The sequence below is a fragment of the Thalassophryne amazonica genome, chromosome 4, assembly GCF_902500255.1.
Source record: "Thalassophryne amazonica chromosome 4, fThaAma1.1, whole genome shotgun sequence".
NCBI lineage: Eukaryota > Metazoa > Chordata > Actinopteri > Batrachoidiformes > Batrachoididae > Thalassophryne > Thalassophryne amazonica.
Genome location: NC_047106.1, coordinates 83,423,134 through 83,443,735, shown reverse-complemented (window position 1 = coordinate 83,443,735; position 20,602 = coordinate 83,423,134). Strand labels below are relative to the sequence as shown.

Genomic DNA, 20,602 nt, shown 5'->3' with positions numbered 1-20,602 from the left:
GGTGGTGGATTCTGGTGGAGCCAGTGGGGAGGATGCACCACCTGAAGAACTACAAACACTAGAACAGCAAGTTACAAATTTTTTATATCAAAAAGGTGTTGTCATACATCAAGATACTATATCAGACTGTCACACAATTCCATCCAAAGACAGTAAAAATAAACTACCCAATATTATTATACGATTTACAAGCAGAAAATATAAAAATGAATTACTAGGACAGGCAAAGAATCTGAAAGGAACAAATGTCTATATAAATGAGCATCAAACGAAAAAAAAATGCAGATATTGCCAGGGAAGCAAGACTATTAAAAAAAACAGAAACACATTGTTGCTACATGGGTCTGGAACTGTAGGGTTTGGATTAGAGTGAAAGAAGGAACAAAGGGTATACAAATCAGAGACATGGAGGACCTTACAAAGTACAGACCTGAGTAGACAAATAAATATGATGTCAGTTGGTAGTATGACCAACAAAAAATCAGAACAAACATGCAAACAGATGATAAAATATGACATAGACACCAATATTGATGAAAGTATATTTGACTTGACTACAATTGGTTGTATTATATGGAAAAATAGTTAAATAGTGAAAAAATTACTGAAGATACCCTGTCACTCATACATATAAACATCTGAAGCTTGTACTGTAAAATGTCAAAAATAAAGGATTATTTAAACCAGTTTAAAAATAGATTGTTGTTGTTTATAATCTATATAAATGATATAAGTTGGGTGTCGAGTTCACTGAGATGTGTCCTTTTTGCGGATGATACAACTGTGTTCTGTAGCGGTGAAAATCTTGAACAACTTCTGGACATAGTGGAGAAAGAACTGGAAAAATTTAAGGTTTGGTTTGACGCTAATAAGTTGTCACTCAACCTTGGGAAAACTAAATGTATTATATTTTGAAATAAACAGGCACCCAAATGTAAAAATTTAACTATAAACAATAAGGAAATTGAGTTAGTTTTTAGGTGTTGTAATTGATAATAAACTTAGCTGGAAACCACATATAAATTATGTGAAATCAAAATTGTCAAACTATAGCCATTTTGTATAAAGCCAAAGATGTACTGCCACAAGAAGGGTTACTTACTTTATATCATTCTCTGATGGTACCATATATGACATATTGTGTTGAGTCATGGGGAAACACTTACAAATCAAATACCAATCCAATATTCCTTTCGCAAAAACGAACCATACGAATCATCTGCAATAAACATTATCGTGAACCAACTCATTCTCTTTGTGTCTTTAAATTTATTAAAATTCATAGATTTGGTCGATTACATTACAATTCAAACTTTGTTTCAAGCGAAAAACCAAGCCTTACTGAGACATGTCCAGAGTCTGTTCCGACTGAGGGAATCCAGATATAGTTTAAGAGGTTGTGCAGTTTTTATGAAACCACCAGTAAGAACAAATGTAAAGGGTTTTTGTGTCTGTGGTTGGGGTGAGGAAATGGAACAAATGTTCAACAGAGGTTAGAATGAGTGGTACCTTAGTAAGATTTAAAAAACTACTCAAAAAGAACATCATGTCTAAGTATCATAAAGAAGCAAATATAATTTGATTTATAGGGAATGTTCAATTTATAAGTGGGACTTATTGTATATTTGAATGTGTGGGTATGTGTATGCGTATGTAGATATATAGATACGGGTAGGTGCATATGTATATATGTATATAAGTGACTGTGTATATGTATGTATATATATGTAAATATTTATCTATGTAAAGTATATACGTATGTATATAGGTATATATGGCACAGCCCAAGTAGAGGGTCACCCCCAAGAGCCTGGTCTGCTTGAGGTTTCTTCCTTATAGGGAGTTTTTCCTCACCACAGTTGCCTAGTGCTTGCTCTGGGGGTTGGTAAGGTTAGTCCTTACTTGCGTAAAGTGCCTTGATTCGACTTTCTTGTGATCTGGTACTATATAAATATAATTATAAGTGAATAGTATATTGATGTGTGTGTCTGTGTGTTGACATGTAGTAGTGAATTTGTTCTTATGTAAATATGACTGATTAGAATTGTTGGACTTGTACTAGAAGGGGTGGGCACTAATAAGCTTTGCTTCAGCCCACACCCTTTCGGACTCAGTAGTTTTGAGTTTGTGGAATTGTTCATTTTTTTTCTATTTGAATATTTTGTGTGTTGAATAAAACTTTGTCACTTTGTCAGATTCAGCATTGTTGCAATCACAGAATCTTGGCTTAAAGATGACCTCATGGCTGATGTTCAAATGGAGGGATATGAGCTATATTTTGTAAATAGAAGAGATAAAAAAGGTGGAGGTATTGTTTTGTACATAAAAACAGATCTGACATGTAAAATTGTAGAAGAAATGACAATAATAGATGATGTCATAGAAATTGTAACTGTGGAAATTGTACATGAAGCATCTAAAAATATTCTAATCAGTTGTGTATACAGAGCACCAGACTCTTGTGTTGTGAAATTTACAGATAAAATAATAGAATTATTCCATCAAATCAAAAACAAAACGCTCTTTATGTGTGGAAACTTTAATGTTAATGTGGAAAGCTCTAGTTGCCAAAGAGCAAGTGATATTGTGAATTCAATGACTAGCTTGGGCTTATTCCCCTTGATAACAAAACTAACCAGAATTACATCGCAAAGTGCAACTGTAATTGACAATATATTTACAAATAGAACAGATGAAATTATTAAGAATGGGATCTTGATGACAGATCTTAGTGATCATTTACCAGTTTTTTCAATATTTAAATATAAAAATAGGTACAAAAAAAATGCTTATAAACTTTAAAAGAGATAAGTCATTAAAAGCCTTAGAGGCATTAAATTATGACCTTAAAAATCAAAATTGGGAAGAAGTTTATGTCGGTGATGTTAATGTAGCATATAATTCATTTATGAAAATACTGATGAAATCATATAAAAAAAATTGTAAATTAATAAAAACTAGTAAGAAAAGAGTAAATAAACCATGGCTGACTAAGGGAATAAAAAACGCCTGTGTAAAGAAAAACTATTTATATAGGTGCTTTTTAAAAATGCAAACAAAGGAAACAGAACACAGATACTTTTTCCAAATTACCTTGTCAAGGAAAATAAAGAGATATATGACATAAAAGAAGTTGTAAATGAGTTTAATGATTATTTTTCCAAGGTGGGATCAAGTCTGGTGGAAAATAAACCAATAGTAGAAGATAAATTAAATACAATTGTAAATAAGGTCAATAGTATTTTCCTTGACAATGTGGAAAAATATGAAATAAGGAATATTGTAAAAAAACTGTATAAGCAAAAGATCAACTGACTATAAAGATTTAGACATGATGACTGTAAAAAGTATAATAGAAACTGTTATTGAACCATTCACTTAAATTTGTAATCTGTCTCTGTCAACAGGGGTTTTCCCAGACAAAATGAAAATTGCCAAGGTAGTCCCATTATATCAAAATGGAGACAAACATAACGTTTCAAATTGCTTCCACAGTTTTCTAAAATTATGGAGAAAGTTTTTGTGACAAGGTTGGATAAATTCATTGAGAAACATATTTTAAATAATGCTCAGTATGGATTCAGAACAAAACATTCGACAGCTATGGCAATTATGGAATTAACAGAGAAAATATCAACAGCAATAGATAATAAGGATTATTTTGTGTTTTTATTGACCTGAAAAAAGCTTTTGATGTTATCGATCATTCAAGATTGCTTCACAAGTTACAACAATATGGAATAAGAGGGATTGCACATCAGTGGGTAAAAAGCTACTTAGAAAATAGAAAACAGTTTGTTCAGATAAATAATACTAAATCAGAATTGTGTAACATTATGTGTGGAGTACCACAAGGGTCGGTACTTGGACCCAAACTGTTTATTTTGTATAGCAATGACTTTGTGAATGTATCTAATGTACTTGGTAGCATTTTATTTGCTGACGATACATTATTTTACTCCGGATCAGATATACAGGAAGTAGCACAAGTGATAAATACAGAGTTGGGAAAAGTTAAATATTGGTTTGATATAAACAGATTGTCACTTAATCTTAATAAAACAAATTTCATATTGTTTAATGACAGACTAAAAAAAATGTCATTAAAAATAGATGGAATGGACATTCAAAGGGTAAAAGAAACAAAATTTTTATGAGTTATGATTGATGAAGATTTTACATGGAAGTCACATATAATTACATAAAAGGAAAAATAGCGAAAGCTATTGCTGTTTTGCATAAAGTTAAATATTCATTAAATAGTTATGGATTATTAACATTGTACAATTCATTGATTGTTCCATATTTGACTTACTGTGTAGAAATATGGAGAACAGCATGTACAACTTATACGCAACCTTTATTTAAAAGAGTGATTAGCAACAGTCGTTTTAGAGACCCATCTAGTCCATTGTTCATTAAGTATAGGGTACTTAAATTTCATGATTTAGTTGATTTGAAATTATTACAAACAATGTACCAAGCGAATAACAATACCTTACCAATAAACATTCAAAATATGTTTGAAAAAAGAGTAAGTAGTTATAATTTGAAAGGCATAGAAGTCTTCAAAAAACCAAGATTCAGAACCAAGATAAAGGAATGGAGTATTGCAGTGAATGGTGTAAAATTATGGAACAACCTCAACAAAGAAATCAAAGAATCAAGGTCGCTTAAATTATTTAAAAAATGTATTAAACTAGATGTATTTAGTAAGTATGAAACTATGAAATAAGTCAGTGTGACAAAGCCAAAAATGTAATCTGTTAATAATGTTTAGAATGTTTGAAGTTTAAAATGTAATCTGTTAGGGATGTAATCTTATAAATAATGGTTAAAATTATGAAATAAGTCAGTGGCATGTGACAGTCATAGAAATGTAATCTGTTAAATTATGTTGATTAATGATGCTTGATATTGTAAGATTGTATTGTAAAAAAGGGGCAGAAAATATAAGACTTGTTCTTCCAATCTGCTCCTTTTCATTCAAGGGTTTGTAAAGTTTTGTTATTTCTGCTATTCTGTTTTTTTTTTCTTTTTCTTTTAAATCAATCAATCAATTTTTTTATATAGCGCCAAATCACAACAAACAGTTGCCCCAAGGCGCTTTATATTGTAAGGCAAGGCCATACAATAATTATGTAAAACCCCAATGGTCAAAACGACCCCCTGTGAGCAAGCACTTGGCTACAGTGGGAAGGAAAAACTCCCTTTTAACAGGAAGAAACCTCCAGCAGAACCAGGCTCAGGGAGGGGCAGTCTTCTGCTGGGACTGGTTGGGGCTGAGGGAGAGAACCAGGAAAAAGACATGCTGTGGAGGGGAGCAGAGATCGATCACTAATGATTAAATGCAGAGTGGTGCATACAGAGCAAAAAGAGAAAGAAACAGTGCATCATGGGAACCCCCCAGCAGTCTACGTCTATAGCAGCATAACTAAGGGATGGTTCAGGGTCACCTGATCCAGCCCTAACTATAAGCTTTAGCAAAAAGGAAAGTTTTAAGCCTAATCTTAAAAGTAGAGAGGGTGTCTGTCTCCCTGATCTGAATTGGGAGCTGGTTCCACAGGAGAGGAGGCTGAAAGCTGAAGGCTCTGCCTCCCATTCTACTCTTACAAACCCTAGGAACTACAAGTAAGCCTGCAGTCTGAGAGCGAAGCGCTCTATTGGGGTGATATGGTACTACGAGGTCCCTAAGATAAGATGGGACCTGATTATTCAAAACCTTATAAGTAAGAAGAAGAATTTTAAATTCTATTCTAGAATTAACAGGAAGCCAATGAAGAGAGGCCAATATGGGTGAGATATGCTCTCTCCTTCTAGTCCCCGTCAGTACTCTAGCTGCAGCATTTTGAATTAACTGAAGGCTTTTAAGGGAACTTTTAGGACAACCTGATAATAATGAATTACAATAGTCCAGCCTAGAGGAAATAAATGCATGAATTAGTTTTTCAGCATCACTCTGAGACAAGACCTTTCTGATTTTAGAGATATTGCGTAAATGCAAAAAAGCAGTCCTACATATTTGTTTAATATGCGCTTTGAATGACATATCCTGATCAAAAATGACTCCAAGATTTCTCACAGTATTACTAGAGGTCAGGGTAATGCCATCCAGAGTAAGGATCTGGTTAGACACCATGTTTCTAAGATTTGTGGGGCCAAGTACAATAACTTCAGTTTTATCTGAGTTTAAAAGCAGGAAATTAGAGGTCATCCATGTCTTTGTCTGTAAGACAATCCTGCAGTTTAGCTAATTGGTGTGTGTCCTCTGGCTTCATGGATAGATAAAGCTGGGTATCATCTGCGTAACAATGAAAATTTAAGCAATACCGTCTAATAATACTGCCTAAGGGAAGCATGTATAAAGTGAATAAAATTGGTCCTAGCACAGAACCTTGTGGAACTCCATAATTAACTTTAGTCTGTGAAGAAGATTCCCCATTTACATGAACAAATTGTAATCTATTAGACAAATATGATTCAAACCACCGCAGCGCAGTGCCTTTAATACCTATGGCATGCTCTAATCTCTGTAATAAAATTTTATGGTCAACAGTATCAAAAGCAGCACTGAGGTCTAACAGAACAAGCACAGAGATGAGTCCACTGTCCGAGGCCATAAGAAGATCATTTGTAACCTTCACTAATGCTGTTTCTGTACTATGATGAATTCTAAAACCTGACTGAAACTCTTCAAATAGACCATTCCTCTGCAGATGATCAGTTAGCTGTTTTACAACTACCCTTATAGAGCAACAGACTCTTTTTCCAGGCTAAGTGAAGATCTTCTAAATTAGTGAGACGCCATTTCCCCTCCAACTTACGGGTTATCTGCTTTAAGCTACGAGTTTGTGAGTTATACCACGGAGTCAGACACTTCTGATTTAAAGCTCTCTTTTTCAGAGGAGCTACAGCATCCAAAGTTGTCTTCAATGAGGATGTAAAACTATTGACGAGATACTCTATCTCCCTTACAGAGTTTAGGTAGCTACTCTGCACTGTGTTGGTATATGGCATTAGAGAACATAAAGAAGGAATCATATCCTTAAACCTAGTTACAGCGCTTTCTGAAAGACTTCTAGTGTAATGAAACTTATTCCCCACTGCTGGGTAGTCCATCAGAGTAAATGTAAATGTTATTAAGAAATGATCAGACAGAAGGGAGTTTTCAGGGAATACTGTTAAGTCTTCTATTTCCATACCATAAGTCAGAACAAGATCTAAGATATGATTAAAGTGGTGGGTGGACTCATTTACTTTTTGAGCAAAGCCAATAGAGTCTAATAATAGATTAAATGCAGTGTTGAGGCTGTCATTCTCAGCATCTGTGTGGATGTTAAAATCGCCCACTATAATTATCTTATCTGAGCTAAGCACTAAGTCAGACAAAAGGTCTGAAAATTCACAGAGAAACTCACAGTAGCGACCAGGTGGACGATAGATAATAACAAATAAAACTGGTTTTTGGGACTTCCAATTTGGATGGACAAGACTAAGAGACAAGCTTTCAAATGAATTAAAGCTCTGTCTGGGTTTTTGATTAATTAATAAGCTGGAATGGAAGATTGCTGCTAATCCTCCGCCCCGGCCCGTGCTACGAGCATTCTGACAGTTAGTGTGACTCGGGGCTGTTGACTCATTTAAACTAACATATTCATCCTGCTGTAACCAGGTTTCTGTTAGGCAGAATAAATCAATATGTTGATCAATTATTATATCATTTACCAACAGGGACTTAGAAGAGAGAGACTTAATGTTTAATAGACCACATTTAACTGTTTTAGTCTGTGGTGCAGTTGAAGGTGCTATATTATTTTTTCTTTTTGAATTTTTATGCTTAAATAGATTTTTGCTGGTTATTGGTGGTCTGGGAGCAGGCACCGTCTCTACGGGGATGGGGTAATGAGGGGATGGCAGGGGGAGAGAAGCTGCAGAGAGGTGTGTAAGACTACAACTCTGCTTCCTGGTCCCAACCCTGGATAGTCACGGTTTGGAGGATTTAAGAAAATTGGCCAGATTTCTAGAAATGAGAGCTGCTCCATCCAAAGTGGGATGGATGCCGTCTCTCCTAACAAGACCAGGTTTTCCCCAGAAGCTTTGCCAATTATCTATGAAGCCCACCTCATTTTTTGGACACCACTCAGACAGCCAGCAATTCAAGGAGAACATGCGGCTAAACATGTCACTCCCGGTCCGATTGGGGAGGGGCCCAGAGAAAACTACAGAGTCCGACATTGTTTTTGCAAAGTTACACACCGATTTAATGTTAATTTTAGTGACCTCCGATTGGCGTAACCGGGTGTCATTACTGCCGACGTGAATTACAATCTTACCAAATTTACGCTTAGCCTTAGCCAGCAGTTTCAAATTTCCTTCAGTGTCGCCTGCTCTGGCCCCCGGAAGACAATTGACTATGGTTGCTGGTGTCGCTAACTTCACATTTCTCAAAACAGAGTCGCCAATAACCAGAGTTTGATCCTCGGCGGATGTGTCGTCGGGTGGGGAAAAACGGTTAGAGATGTGAACGGGTTGGCGGTGTACACGGGGCTTCTGTTTAGGGCTACGCTTCCTCCTCACAGTCACCCAGTCGGCCTGCTTTCCCGGCTGCTCGGGATCTGCCAAGGGGGAACTAACGGCGGCTAAGCTACCTTGGTCCGCACCGACGACAGGGGCCTGGCTAGCTGTAGAATTTTCCACGGTGCGGAGCTGAGTCTCCAATTCGCCCAGCCTGGCCTCCAAAGCTACGAATAAGCTACACTTATTACAAGTACCATTACTGCTAAAGGAGGCCGAGGAATAACTAAACATTTCACACCCAGAGCAGAAAAGTGCGCGAGAGACAGGAGAAGCCGCCATGCTAAATCGGCTAAGAGCTAGTAGCTACGCTAACCTAGCGGATTCCTAAAAACACGCAAAGTGAATAATGTGTAAATAATTTAGAGGTGATTCAGCAGAAGGAGTGCTTTAGTTAAGGCACGTAAAGATTACACTGGGAAACAAATCGTAATCTAGATAACTAGATCAATCTAACTGCGCAGATTAAACAGCTAACAGATACAGAAAAACACCGCTGTGCTCCGGAACAGGAAGTGATACAATACCGCAGTGAGAGCCAACCACCAGTAGAGGCAAGCAAGAGGCCTCACCAAATTTGCACCAGACATAGATATTAGGGCATGGAACACTCGACTGAATTTTGGAGGTTATCTGGACTTGGACATCAGAAATCTTGGATTGCTGTTGTTTTATTAATCTGTTGATTCTTTTTTGGTTAGTCTCCTTTACTTGCCAATATACAATAACCACATCTTCTACCATTAATCTTTCAGCATTTTACTCTATGATATGATATGAGATTTATTGTCATTGTCGTTGCAGGATTGCAACAACGAAATTACGTTTACACTTCAATTACCTCAGACAAGATACAGCAATTAATCCACAATTATTGCTCGTTTAACGTAATAATGGCAGACATCAGAATTAAAGACAACACATATACATTAGACATTGTTTATGTGCACTAAACTTGAGGCAGTCCGTCATCCGAATTGAGGCAAAGTGGGTGAAGGCTGCAGCAGGAGGGTCCCGTGCAGCCCAGCTTGGGGGGTTGGCTGCAGCAGTAAAAACAGTGCTGTCTATGAGGTGGCAGGGAGGATGCCAGGGTGAGGTGAGTGGAGAGACATGGGGGGTAATAGGGATGGAGGGAGGGAGACATGCGTCGTGTGCAGATGAGTTAAGTTTCTGTCCGTGTGTGTGTGTGTGTATAAAGTCTGATGTTGCTAGGCAACAGCAGGATGGGGACGGGGTTGGGAGTAGATGGATGAGAAGGGGGAGCTGAATTCCTTCACCAAGGCCGCAGATCCTTCTGGGGGAGGAACATGGTATTTGGCCTTCAGGAACCGATAAGGCTGCCATGTTGATTTTAGGCGAAGAGATACAGAATTCTATTTACTGCACCTCTGACCGTCTAGAGTCCAGATTTATGAAGAATATTCTCCAGTCCTCAGCAGCACATTCCTTTGCAATACAGTGTATATGCTCCAAGCTGGTATCCATTTTGCATTTGAGGTCAAGAGTTCACACAGCATTGCCCAACTCATTAATCATGACGGACTGATGAGGGGATGAGATTCTGGAAGCAGCCATCTTGCTAATATTCCTGTGGGTCAGGGCAGCGCACAAACCAATCAGCGCCACACCTCCCATCATAAACCGAATAAAAATAAATCCTTCAACGTCTTCCACAGAGAGTGGAGCCAAGCATGTCACACTCCGTCTCTCTCAGGCGTCGAGAGCATAGCCCGCTAGGTAGGTTCCATCAGGGCACGCAGGGTCCCCCAACCCTGATTTCCTTGTCAAAAAATAAATGGTGTCAATAGCGTTGAGAGACCAGCTGATCAATTCCACGGTTAATCCAAATCTTAAGTTGAAGAATTCACAGTCTGGTGAAGCTGAGGCTTTCAAGGTCAGAGCAGAGATAGAGAACAGAAAAAGAGAGGGGAGGGGAGGAATGCAACCGTCCTTGCCGGAGTCCTAAGCTGAAAATGCAAGCATTTTCTCTAAAATTACAAATGGAAATTTTCAGACACAATTTGCCAACACTTGAAAGCCTTTGATCAGCAGTACAAATATCTGTCCAACATAAACTCAGCCCAAAATGAACAGCACAAAAATGATTTTAGGGTACCACAAGAGAATGTCTATATATCGAACATTAATTTAGCCCTATGTAGATGGTAAGAAAAAATAAAAAGTTTACAGAGCCCAACAGGTGCCCACAACTGCAGAGGGAAGGGCTAAAGAACAACAACTTGTCCGGAAAGCCCTCACGGCATGTGGGTACCCACGATGGTCCCTGGACAAAGTGCAGAAGTCCCAGAGAACAAAGAGACTGGATAGACCGGAGACAGAGACAAGAAGAAGAGTGTCTCTCCCTTATTTAGCAGGAGTAGGGGAAAAACTACAGAGGATCTTCAGACAGCACAAAATCCCAGTTTACTTTAAACCCGTTAACCCCTTGAGACAGAAATTAGTTCACCCTAAGGACAGGATCCCTAGTTACAAACAGAGCAATGTAGTGTATTCTATCAGATGTCAGGAAAACTAACGAACACTACATAGGTGAGACTAAGCAACCTTTACACAAAAGGCTATACCAGCACCGCAGAGAGGGTGCCAGTGGACCTCAGTCTGCAGTTCATCTCCACCTTAAAGACACTAACCACACGTTTGAGGACAAGGAAGTTAAAATCTTAGCCAGAGAGAAGAAATGGTTTGAGAGAGGTGTGAAGGAGGCATTCTGTGTAAAACAGTTGAAACCCAGCCTTAACCGGGGAGGGGTTCTGAGATACGCTTTGTCCCCTGTTTACAATGGGGTACTCAGATCAAAGCAGTTTCAGTCTTTTGTTCATGGTAATGAGTCATTCACATCATCAGGAGAGGCATCTGTCCCATCAGTAGGAGGGACAGCTACCCTGTCATTAGGCGGGTGCTATCTAGAGCACAATAGGTGCTAATTAGAGCAGTTGTTAAGTCACTAGCCAATAGCAGTCTGCCTCTCGGTAGGAGGGGTCTGGTGAGGTTTAAAACTCCAGCTTTTGTGGCTTCTGTTTGTTCTTCTCGACAAGGGTCAGATAGAAGTCAGACTACCAGAGCAAGAATTTTAGCAGAGGAAGCTTCTGCGATTTGAAGTAAAACATCCTCGCGTCAAACAACCCAGTCCAGTCGAAGATCCAAGCTTCTCTACTTTCAGGGCACCATTCACTTTAAAGATTGTGCATAACTACTTTCATCACAAAAGTTGAGATTCATGCAGAAAATCCTCTGCTTCACCAAACTGATTAAGAAATCACATGTACGTAAGTATTCACACCCTTTGCTCAGTGCTTTGTTGATGCACATTTAGCAGCAAGTACAGCCTCAAGTCTCCTTGAATGTGATGCCACAAGCTTGGTGCACCTATCTTTGGGCAGTTTTGTCCATTCCTCCTTTCAGCACCTCTCAAGCTCCATCAGGTTGGATGGGGTGCGTCGGTGCACAGCCATTTTCAGATCAATGTTCAATCAATGTTCAATCAAATTCAGGTCTGGGGTCTGGCTGGGCCATTCAAGGACATTCACAGAGCTGTCCTGAAGCCACTCCTTTGATGACTGTTTGCTTAGGGTCATTGTCCTGCTGAAAGATGAACCATCGCCCCAGTCTGAGGTCACGTGCGCTCTGGAGCAGGTTTTCATCCTGGATGTCTCTGTACATTGCTGCATTCATCGTTAACCAATATGGTCTTAGATCAAACAGTACATCATTTAGCAATAATGCAAGCAATTGAAAAAAATCACAAACACCATTGAACAAAATAAATATGCAGTTGGAATATTTAATGACATTAAGAAAGCCTTTGACACAATCAACCATGAAATATTAATTAGAAAACTGGAAAGATATGGCATCAGAGGTATTGTGTCAGACTGAGTTAGAAGCTATTTACAACAGAGACAGCAGTTTATTGAGATGGGTGATGTCAGTTCTGAATGTTTGGACATTGTTTGTGGGTAAATGGTAAATGGACTGCATTTATATAGCGCTTTTCCATCTGCATCAGATGCTCAAAGCACTTTGCAAATAATGCCTCACATTCACCCCGATGTGAGGGTGCTGCCATACAAGGCGCTCACTACACTGCGGGAGCAATTGGGGATTAAACACCTTGCCTAAGGGCCCTTAGTGACTTTCCAGTCAGGCTGGGATTTCAACTGAGGATCTTCTGTTCTCAAGCCCAGCGCCTTAACCACTAGACCATCACCTCCCCTGGGGTGCCACAGGAGTAAGTGTTGGGGCCCAAACTGTTTACATTGTATATTAATGATATTTTTAAGGTATTGCAGATACTTGAACTGGTGTTGTTTCCTGATGACACAAATATTTTCTGTTCTGGGGAGAATTTAAAAGAAATAGAGGAAATCACTGAAGAAATGAACAAATTGAAAATATGGTTTGACAGAAACAAATTGTCATTAAATTTAAATAAAACAGAAATAATGTTATTTGGGAGCTGCAGAACCAATGAGCAACTACAAATACAGATAGATGGGGTGCAGATTGAAAGGGTTAACAGAAATAAATTCCTTGGGGTAATAATAGATGAGAAACTCAGTTGGAAACCACACATCAAATATATACAAACCAAGCATTTCAGTGTTAAACCAACCAAAACATGTTCTGGGTCATCAATCACTTTTCACACTATCACACTATTTCAGCTACTGTATAGAGATCTGGGGCAGTAACTATATGAGTTCAATGAAATCACTAATTATTCTTCAAAAAATGGCAATACGAGTCATTCAGGCTATCAAGACCATACTCACTCACTCTTCTTAAAATCAAAACTTTTAAAATTAACAGACATAGTAAAATTCCAAACAGCACAGATCTTGTACAAGGCAAAAAAAAGACCTTTTACCAAAAAAAAAAAAACCAAAAAAAAAAACATACAGAAATTATTCAAGGATCGGGGGGGATATCAATTACGAGGGAAATACAGTTTCACAATGAACAAAATCCACACAAGCAAGAAACGATTCTGCATTTCATTCTATGGGGTAAGACTATGGAACAGTATGAATGAGGAGTTAAAGCAATGTCCAAGTATTCAACAGTTTAAAACAAAATATAAAGAATGTGTTTTCACAGGATATAGGGATGAAGTGGGGTTGTGAGAATCATTAGGTGTTCACTGGAAACAGTTATTGATTATTTCTATATTTGTTTTATGGATTTATTTATGTTCATTGTTAGTTGGGTCTATCTTTTCTGTATCATTATTGTTACTATTATTATTGTTGTTGCTATCAGTATTATTATATCATGACTGTCAACAGTAGTATTTTAAGGAAACAGGGATTGATATATAACAAGCGGAAAGGGGTGGTCCCATCCTGTCTATGGCTGATGCTGAGACTTTGAATCATGCATTTGTCTCTTCTAGTTTGGACTATTGTAATGCTCTATTTTCTGGCTTACCGCAGTCCAGGATTAGGGGTCTTCAACTGGTTCAAAATGCTGCTGCCAGACTTTTGACACAAAGCAGAAAGTTTGACCACATTACACCCGTTTTGGCATCCCTGCACTGGCTTCCAGTTGCTGCAAGATCAGATTTTAAAGTACTGTTATTAGTTTATAAAATTGTTCATGGACTTGCACCTCCCTATCTGGCTGACCTGTTAAGCCCCTATGTACCGGCTTGGGCCCTGCGTTCTCAGGGTGCAGGACTTCTGTGTGTTTCCAGGGTGAATAAAAAGTCTGCCGGTCACAGAGCTTTCTCCTACCGTGCTCCAGCTCTGTGGAACGATCTCATTCGGCAGTCTGATACTGTGGAGACTTTTAAGTCACGTTTAAAGACTCATTTGTTTTCCCTGTTTTATCATTAGTGTTACGTGTTTTTATTCTTGTATTCTTTTATGGTCATCTTTTTATTGTTTTAAATTTTTAATTCAGTTTTTTTGTTGTTTTATGTTGTGTGAAGCGCCTTGAGATGAGTTCGTCGTGAATTGACGCTATATAAATTAATAAATTTGAATTTGAAATTTGAATTTGTGGGATTCGATAAGTTTCGGCTTCTTCTCATTCCTTTTTTTTTTACTACCTTTAATTTTACATTGTCTGTTTCATTTTTCTTTTATGTTCAAAATAAATCTTCAGTCAGTCAAAGAAACCTAGTTTAAATATAATTTCAGTGCTTAGAAATTTTAAGGTGTTATAGTGTGTCTTGTTAGTTTTTTTTTAATCTTTATAAAAAGAAAATCTTGGTGAATCAGAGTACCACCAGAGGGAGCACACGTACCAACAGTGGTGCGTACCACAGTTTGAGAACTATAGGTCTGGGTGATGAGAGGGAACATATTGTTTTTGAGCATTTGACTATGTTCATCTATTAAAGCTTCTATAGCTGGTGTTTAATGTCATCTCAACAGTCTTGAGTTTAGATTTTGATGTTTCTGCACTGACTGGGCTGACAGAAAAGCTTCACCGTCGTCAGATAAGAAGGGCTCTGGTTTTGCTTCACAATAATGGATTTTTGCTTTGTGTTAAGCCACATTCATGCAAAATCCTGCTCTGTCTCCCCACTTCCTTGCCACAGGGTTTGCTGGACCTGAAGTCACGTTTCGACCGTTTCCTGCAGGAGTCCTTCAATAATGACCGGCTCTTTAAACAGACCATTGCTGGCGACTTTGAGTACTTCCTGAACCTCAATTCTCGCTCACCGGAGTACTTGTCACTCTTCATTGATGACAAACTCAAGAAAGGGGTTAAAGGGGTGAGCTCTCTGGTGGATCTTTGTTTGTATTTTAGAAAATACTCCACAGATATTATTAATTTATTTGACATTTGTTTTTACTCTGCAATATATAGTCATGTCATACAAGCATGTGCAAATGTATTTAAATATTTGAGAATGATGCTTGTTATTGGCACCTGTATCCTGTTTGTATCCAACATTGTATCCTGTTAAGTTCACACTGGAGTTCAGTTTTTGTGCGTGTGTGTGGACAAAGATTGCTTAAAAAAAATGGCATGAATTTCCTTCAAACGTGATGATTAGATTTTGGGTAGTTTGGTAAAAAATCAAGTGCGTCTGTGTTTGTGCGTGTTAACAGCTACACTTCAAAATGTTTTACTTACAAATTATGAAACTATATGGTTGGTTGTTCATCAAAGGTAGCAGGAAGACGTGCAGTTGTTACTGATTCCTGTTCATGACTCTCCTGTGTAATTTGTTGTGTTCTATGTGTTGTTTTATTCATTAATGTCCAGCTGACAGAGCAGGAGGTGGAATTTATACTGGACAAGGCCATGGTGCTGTTCCGCTTCATGCAGGAGAAAGATGTGTTTGAGAGATATTATAAACAACACCTGGCCCGCAGACTGCTCACCAACAAGAGTGTTTCTGATGACTCTGAGAAGAACATGATTTCCAAGCTCAAGGTAAGTGATTATATGTACAACCTTGTACAACCTTATGCTAAATCCTGCTCCATGTTCTGCCCTGTGTTGAGTATTTTAGGGTGCTGCAGTTTTCATGAACATCAGCTTGTGTGTCAGTAAAAGGTATTCTAACACCGTGCATAGTGAGCAAGTCACTGAAGTCTGTGTGTCATCACAGCGTGCGGTACAACTCAATTTCTCCAAATTTAGCATTATTAGCTATATTTCTGGCTGCCATGTGTGAAAAATGCAGTTAAATCACTGCTTTGTGACGTAGAAGTGTGGTAAGTTGTATTACTCGTGCAGAAATAATGACAAATTTTTAAACATCAATTCAATCAATGGGTTTTTTATTTCCAATAGTTATCACACAAAAATAACTAAATAAATCACTCTCATATCCTGGTGGTAATCACCAAAAAACAAATAAACAAAAAACTTAATAAGGTGTATAGATGGCCAAAAAAAGTGAACTGCTCAAAAATGCAAAAGTGACAGGAGAAATAACAAAAGCTCGACACTCATTGGAAACAAATACAAAAATGTTATATTAAAATTTTGTAACCTCTGAACTTTGCAAAAATGGCACATTCTGAATGAGGTGACTGTGATGCTTTGCTCCATTACTAAAGCCTTGGCCCCACCGAATAATAAGCCACTTATGAGCCATGCATGGGTGTGTCAGCAATTATTTGAAGAATGATCCACATTTTAATCGCTATGAAGAAGCCTCTAGGTGCCTCTAAGTACCTCCCATGTGCCAGGTAACAGCCTTTAGTGAGCCACGACCGACCTGTCATTTGAGCCCTGTCCAGCCTCGATTGGCCCGTTTTGTCGCATATGATCCACGTATCCCCATGTAACATGACGTTGGTGCATGTTTAGGCATGGGTTGTGTCCAAACTTCCAGCCCTCCCACACTTGGTCCTTTTAAAGTGTGGCATCCATTCAAGATGTCACATTTTTTAAACGCAGTCCAAAAATAGATGCTCCAGTCAAGTTTGGCCGGTGTGTGCATCTGTGGGTCAGGCTGCTGTTCACCTGTGTTCTAGAGTCTTTACATGCACCAGACCAGCTAGAACCGAACCACAGATTCCTGGGCAGTCCCCTTAGTGCTTCTTCTCACTGGCTTTATTTCTTCCGCAGCATTTTGACACCATGATCCAACTTTTAACTTTGTGTGTCTGTTAATGTCTATGAAATCGCTCTTTTGCGCGCGCACACTCTGCGCTCCTTGCTGGCTTTATTTCTTCCACGGCATTTTGACACCATGATCCAACTTTTAACTTTGAGTTCATCCGTTATTGACTGCAAAATCACTCTTTTGCACGCATGCATTCTGCATCCCTGGACAGTCGCCTCTGCGCTCCTTCTCGCTGGCTTTATTTCTTCCACGGCTTTAAACACACATTTGACACTGTGATCCAACTTTTAACTTTGTGTTCGTCCTTTATTGACTGCAAAATCGCTCTTTTGTACACTCACATTCTGCATCCCTGGACAGTCGCCTCTGCGCCCCTTCTCGCTGGCTTTATTTCTTCCCCGGCTTTAAACACAGAGCCATTTTGACACCGTGATCCAACTTTTAACTTTGTGTTCATCCGTTATTGACTGCAAAATCACTTTTTTGCGAGCTGGTGTTTTGCGTAAATGCTCTTGTTGTGCAAGTCATTGCGTCAGTCCGCACAGAGTGCACCTCATCTGATCCATTAACCAGATGTTAAATCTATCATAAACATACTTTTACAGCAGCTTATAAAAAAGGAATGGACATGCCAAGCTATAGGTGTAGCATAGTACACACTATATATATATATATATATATATATATATATATATATATATATATATATATATATACTATAGGTGTAGTATAGCTATAGCAATAGGTGCTAATTAGAGCTATTGTTTAGTTACTAGCCTATAGCAGTCTGCCTCTCGGTAGGAGGGGTCTGGTTAGGTTTAAAACTCCAACTTTTGTGGCTTCTGTTTATTCTTCTCTACAAGAGTCAAGACAGAAGTCAGACTACCAGAGCAAGAATTTTAGCTGAGGAAGCTTCTGCGATTTGAAGCGAAAAGTCCTCGCGTCAAGCAACCCAGTCCAGTCGAAGATTCAAGCTTCTCTACTTTGGGGCAACAATTACAAAACTACATTGCAACCATTATTCATTCTTCAAAAAAGAGCATTAAGGACAATTCGTAATGCAGGTTATCGAGACCACACCAATTCACTGTTCATTAAATCTCAAATATTAAAACTTAATGATATGATTTCGTTCAAGACTGTTCAAGTAATGCACAAAGTGAAAAATAAACAAGTGCCATTTAGAATTCAAGAATATTTTACTGAGAGAGAAGGAAAATATAATTTACGGGGCTTGTACCATTTTAAAAATCCTGGCGCTCGGGCGACCAGGAAAGGTTTCTGTGTCTCCATGTGTGGCCCTAGATTATGGAATAACCTTACGGATGAACTCAAACGATGTCCAAATATCAATCAGTGTAAAAATCAATATAAAAAAATGTTTTCAAGATATGTATCTAATGAAGTACGATGAGTTTTGTGTTGTCAGTTGTAATTGTGAACTTGTACAGTAACATTCATTTGTGTATGTGCATCTATGTATATGTGTATGTATGTATGTGTGTATATGTGTATATATGTGTGTGTATATGTGTACGTATATATATGTATGTATGTGTGTATATGTGTATATATGTGTGTGTATATGTGTACGTATATATATGTATGTATGTGTGTATATGTGTATATATGTGTGTGTATATGTGTACGTATATATATGTATGTATGTGTGTATGTGTGTACGTGTGTGTGTATATGTGTACGTATATATATGTATGTATGTGTGTATATGTGTATATATGTGTGTGTATATGTGTACGTATATATATGTATGTATGTGTGTATATGTGTATATATGTGTGTGTATATGTGTACGTATATATATGTATGTATGTGTGTATATGTGTATATATGTGTGTGTATATGTGTACGTATATATATGTATGTATGTGTGTATATGTGTATATATGTGTGTGTATATGTGTACGTATATATATGTATGTATGTGTGTATGTGTGTACGTGTGTGTATATGTGTACGTATATATATGTATGTATGTGTGTATGTGTGTACGTGTGTGTGTATATGTGTACGTATATATATGTATGTATGTGTGTATGTGTGTACGTGTGTGTGTATATGTGTACGTATGTATATGTATGTGTGTATGTGTGTACGTGTGTGTGTATATGTGTACGTATGTATGTGTGTGTATGTGTGTACGTGTGTGTGTATGTGTGTACGTATGTATATGTATGTATGTGTGTACGTGTGTGTGTATGTGTACGTATGTATATGTGTGTGTGTGTACGTGTGTGTGTATGTGTACGTATGTATATGTGTGTGTGTGTACGTGTGTGTGTATGTGTACGTATGTATATGTGTGTGTGTGTACGTGTGTGTGTATGTGTACGTATGTATGTGTGTGTGTGTACGTGTATGTGTGTGTGTGTACGTGTGTGTGTGTGTACGTATGTATATGTGTGTGTGTGTACGTGTGTGTGTGTGTACGTGTGTGTGTGTACGTGTGTGTGTGTGTACGTGTGTGTGTGTGTACGTGTGTGTGTGTGTACGTGTGTGTGTGTGTACGTGTGTGTGTGTGTACGTATGTATATGTGTGTGTGTGTACGTGTGTGTGTGTACGTGTGTGTGTGTACGTGTACGTATGTATATGTGTACGTATATATGTGTGTGTGTGTACGTGTGTGTGTGTATGTGTACGTATGTATATGTATGTATGTGTGTACGTGTGTGTGTATGTGTACGTATGTATATGTATGTATGTGTGTACGTGTGTGTGTATGTGTACGTGTGTATGTGTGTACGTGTGTGTGTATATGTACGTATGTATATGTATGTATGTGTGTACGTGTGTGTGTATATGTGTATATGTATGTATGTGTGTACGTGTGTGTGTATATGTGTACGTAGTATGTATGTATGTGTGTACGTGTGTGTGTATATGTGTACGTATGTATATGTATGTATGTGTGTACGTGTGTGTGTATATGTGTACGTATGTATATGTATGTATGTGTGTACGTGTGTGTGTATATGTGTACGTATGTATATGTATGTATGTGTGTACGTGTGTGTGTATGTGTACGTATGTATATGTGTGTATGTGTGTACGTGTGTGTGTATATGTGTACGTATGTATGTGTACGTGTGTGTGTATATGTGTACGTATGTATGTGTGTACGTGTGTGTGTATATGTGTACGTATGTATATGTATGTATGTGTGTACGTGTGTGTGTATATGTGTACGTATGTATATGTATGTATGTGTGTACGTGTGTGTGTATATGTGTACGTATGTGTGTGTACGTGTGTGTGTGTATGTGTACGTATGTATGTGTGTACGTGTGTGTGTATGTGTACGTATGTATATGTATGTATGTGTGTACGTGTGTGTGTATATGTGTACGTATGTATATGTATGTATGTGTGTACGTGTGTGTGTATATGTGTACGTATGTATATGTGTGTGTGTGTACGTGTGTGTGTATGTGTACGTATGTATATGTACGTGT

General features: G+C 38.1%; 1 protein-coding gene across 1 annotated transcript in view; it reads left to right on the top strand.

The window, feature by feature from the left end:
- cul3b (cullin 3b) overlaps positions 1-20,602 on the top strand; it is a 114,017-nt gene that overhangs the window by 70,683 nt on the left and 22,732 nt on the right. Inside the window, exons 8-9 of the mRNA XM_034168187.1 lie at positions 15,140-15,316; positions 15,814-15,984. Of these exons, the coding sequence (XP_034024078.1) occupies positions 15,140-15,316; positions 15,814-15,984 (348 nt within the window). The remainder of the gene's footprint in view (positions 1-15,139; positions 15,317-15,813; positions 15,985-20,602) is intronic.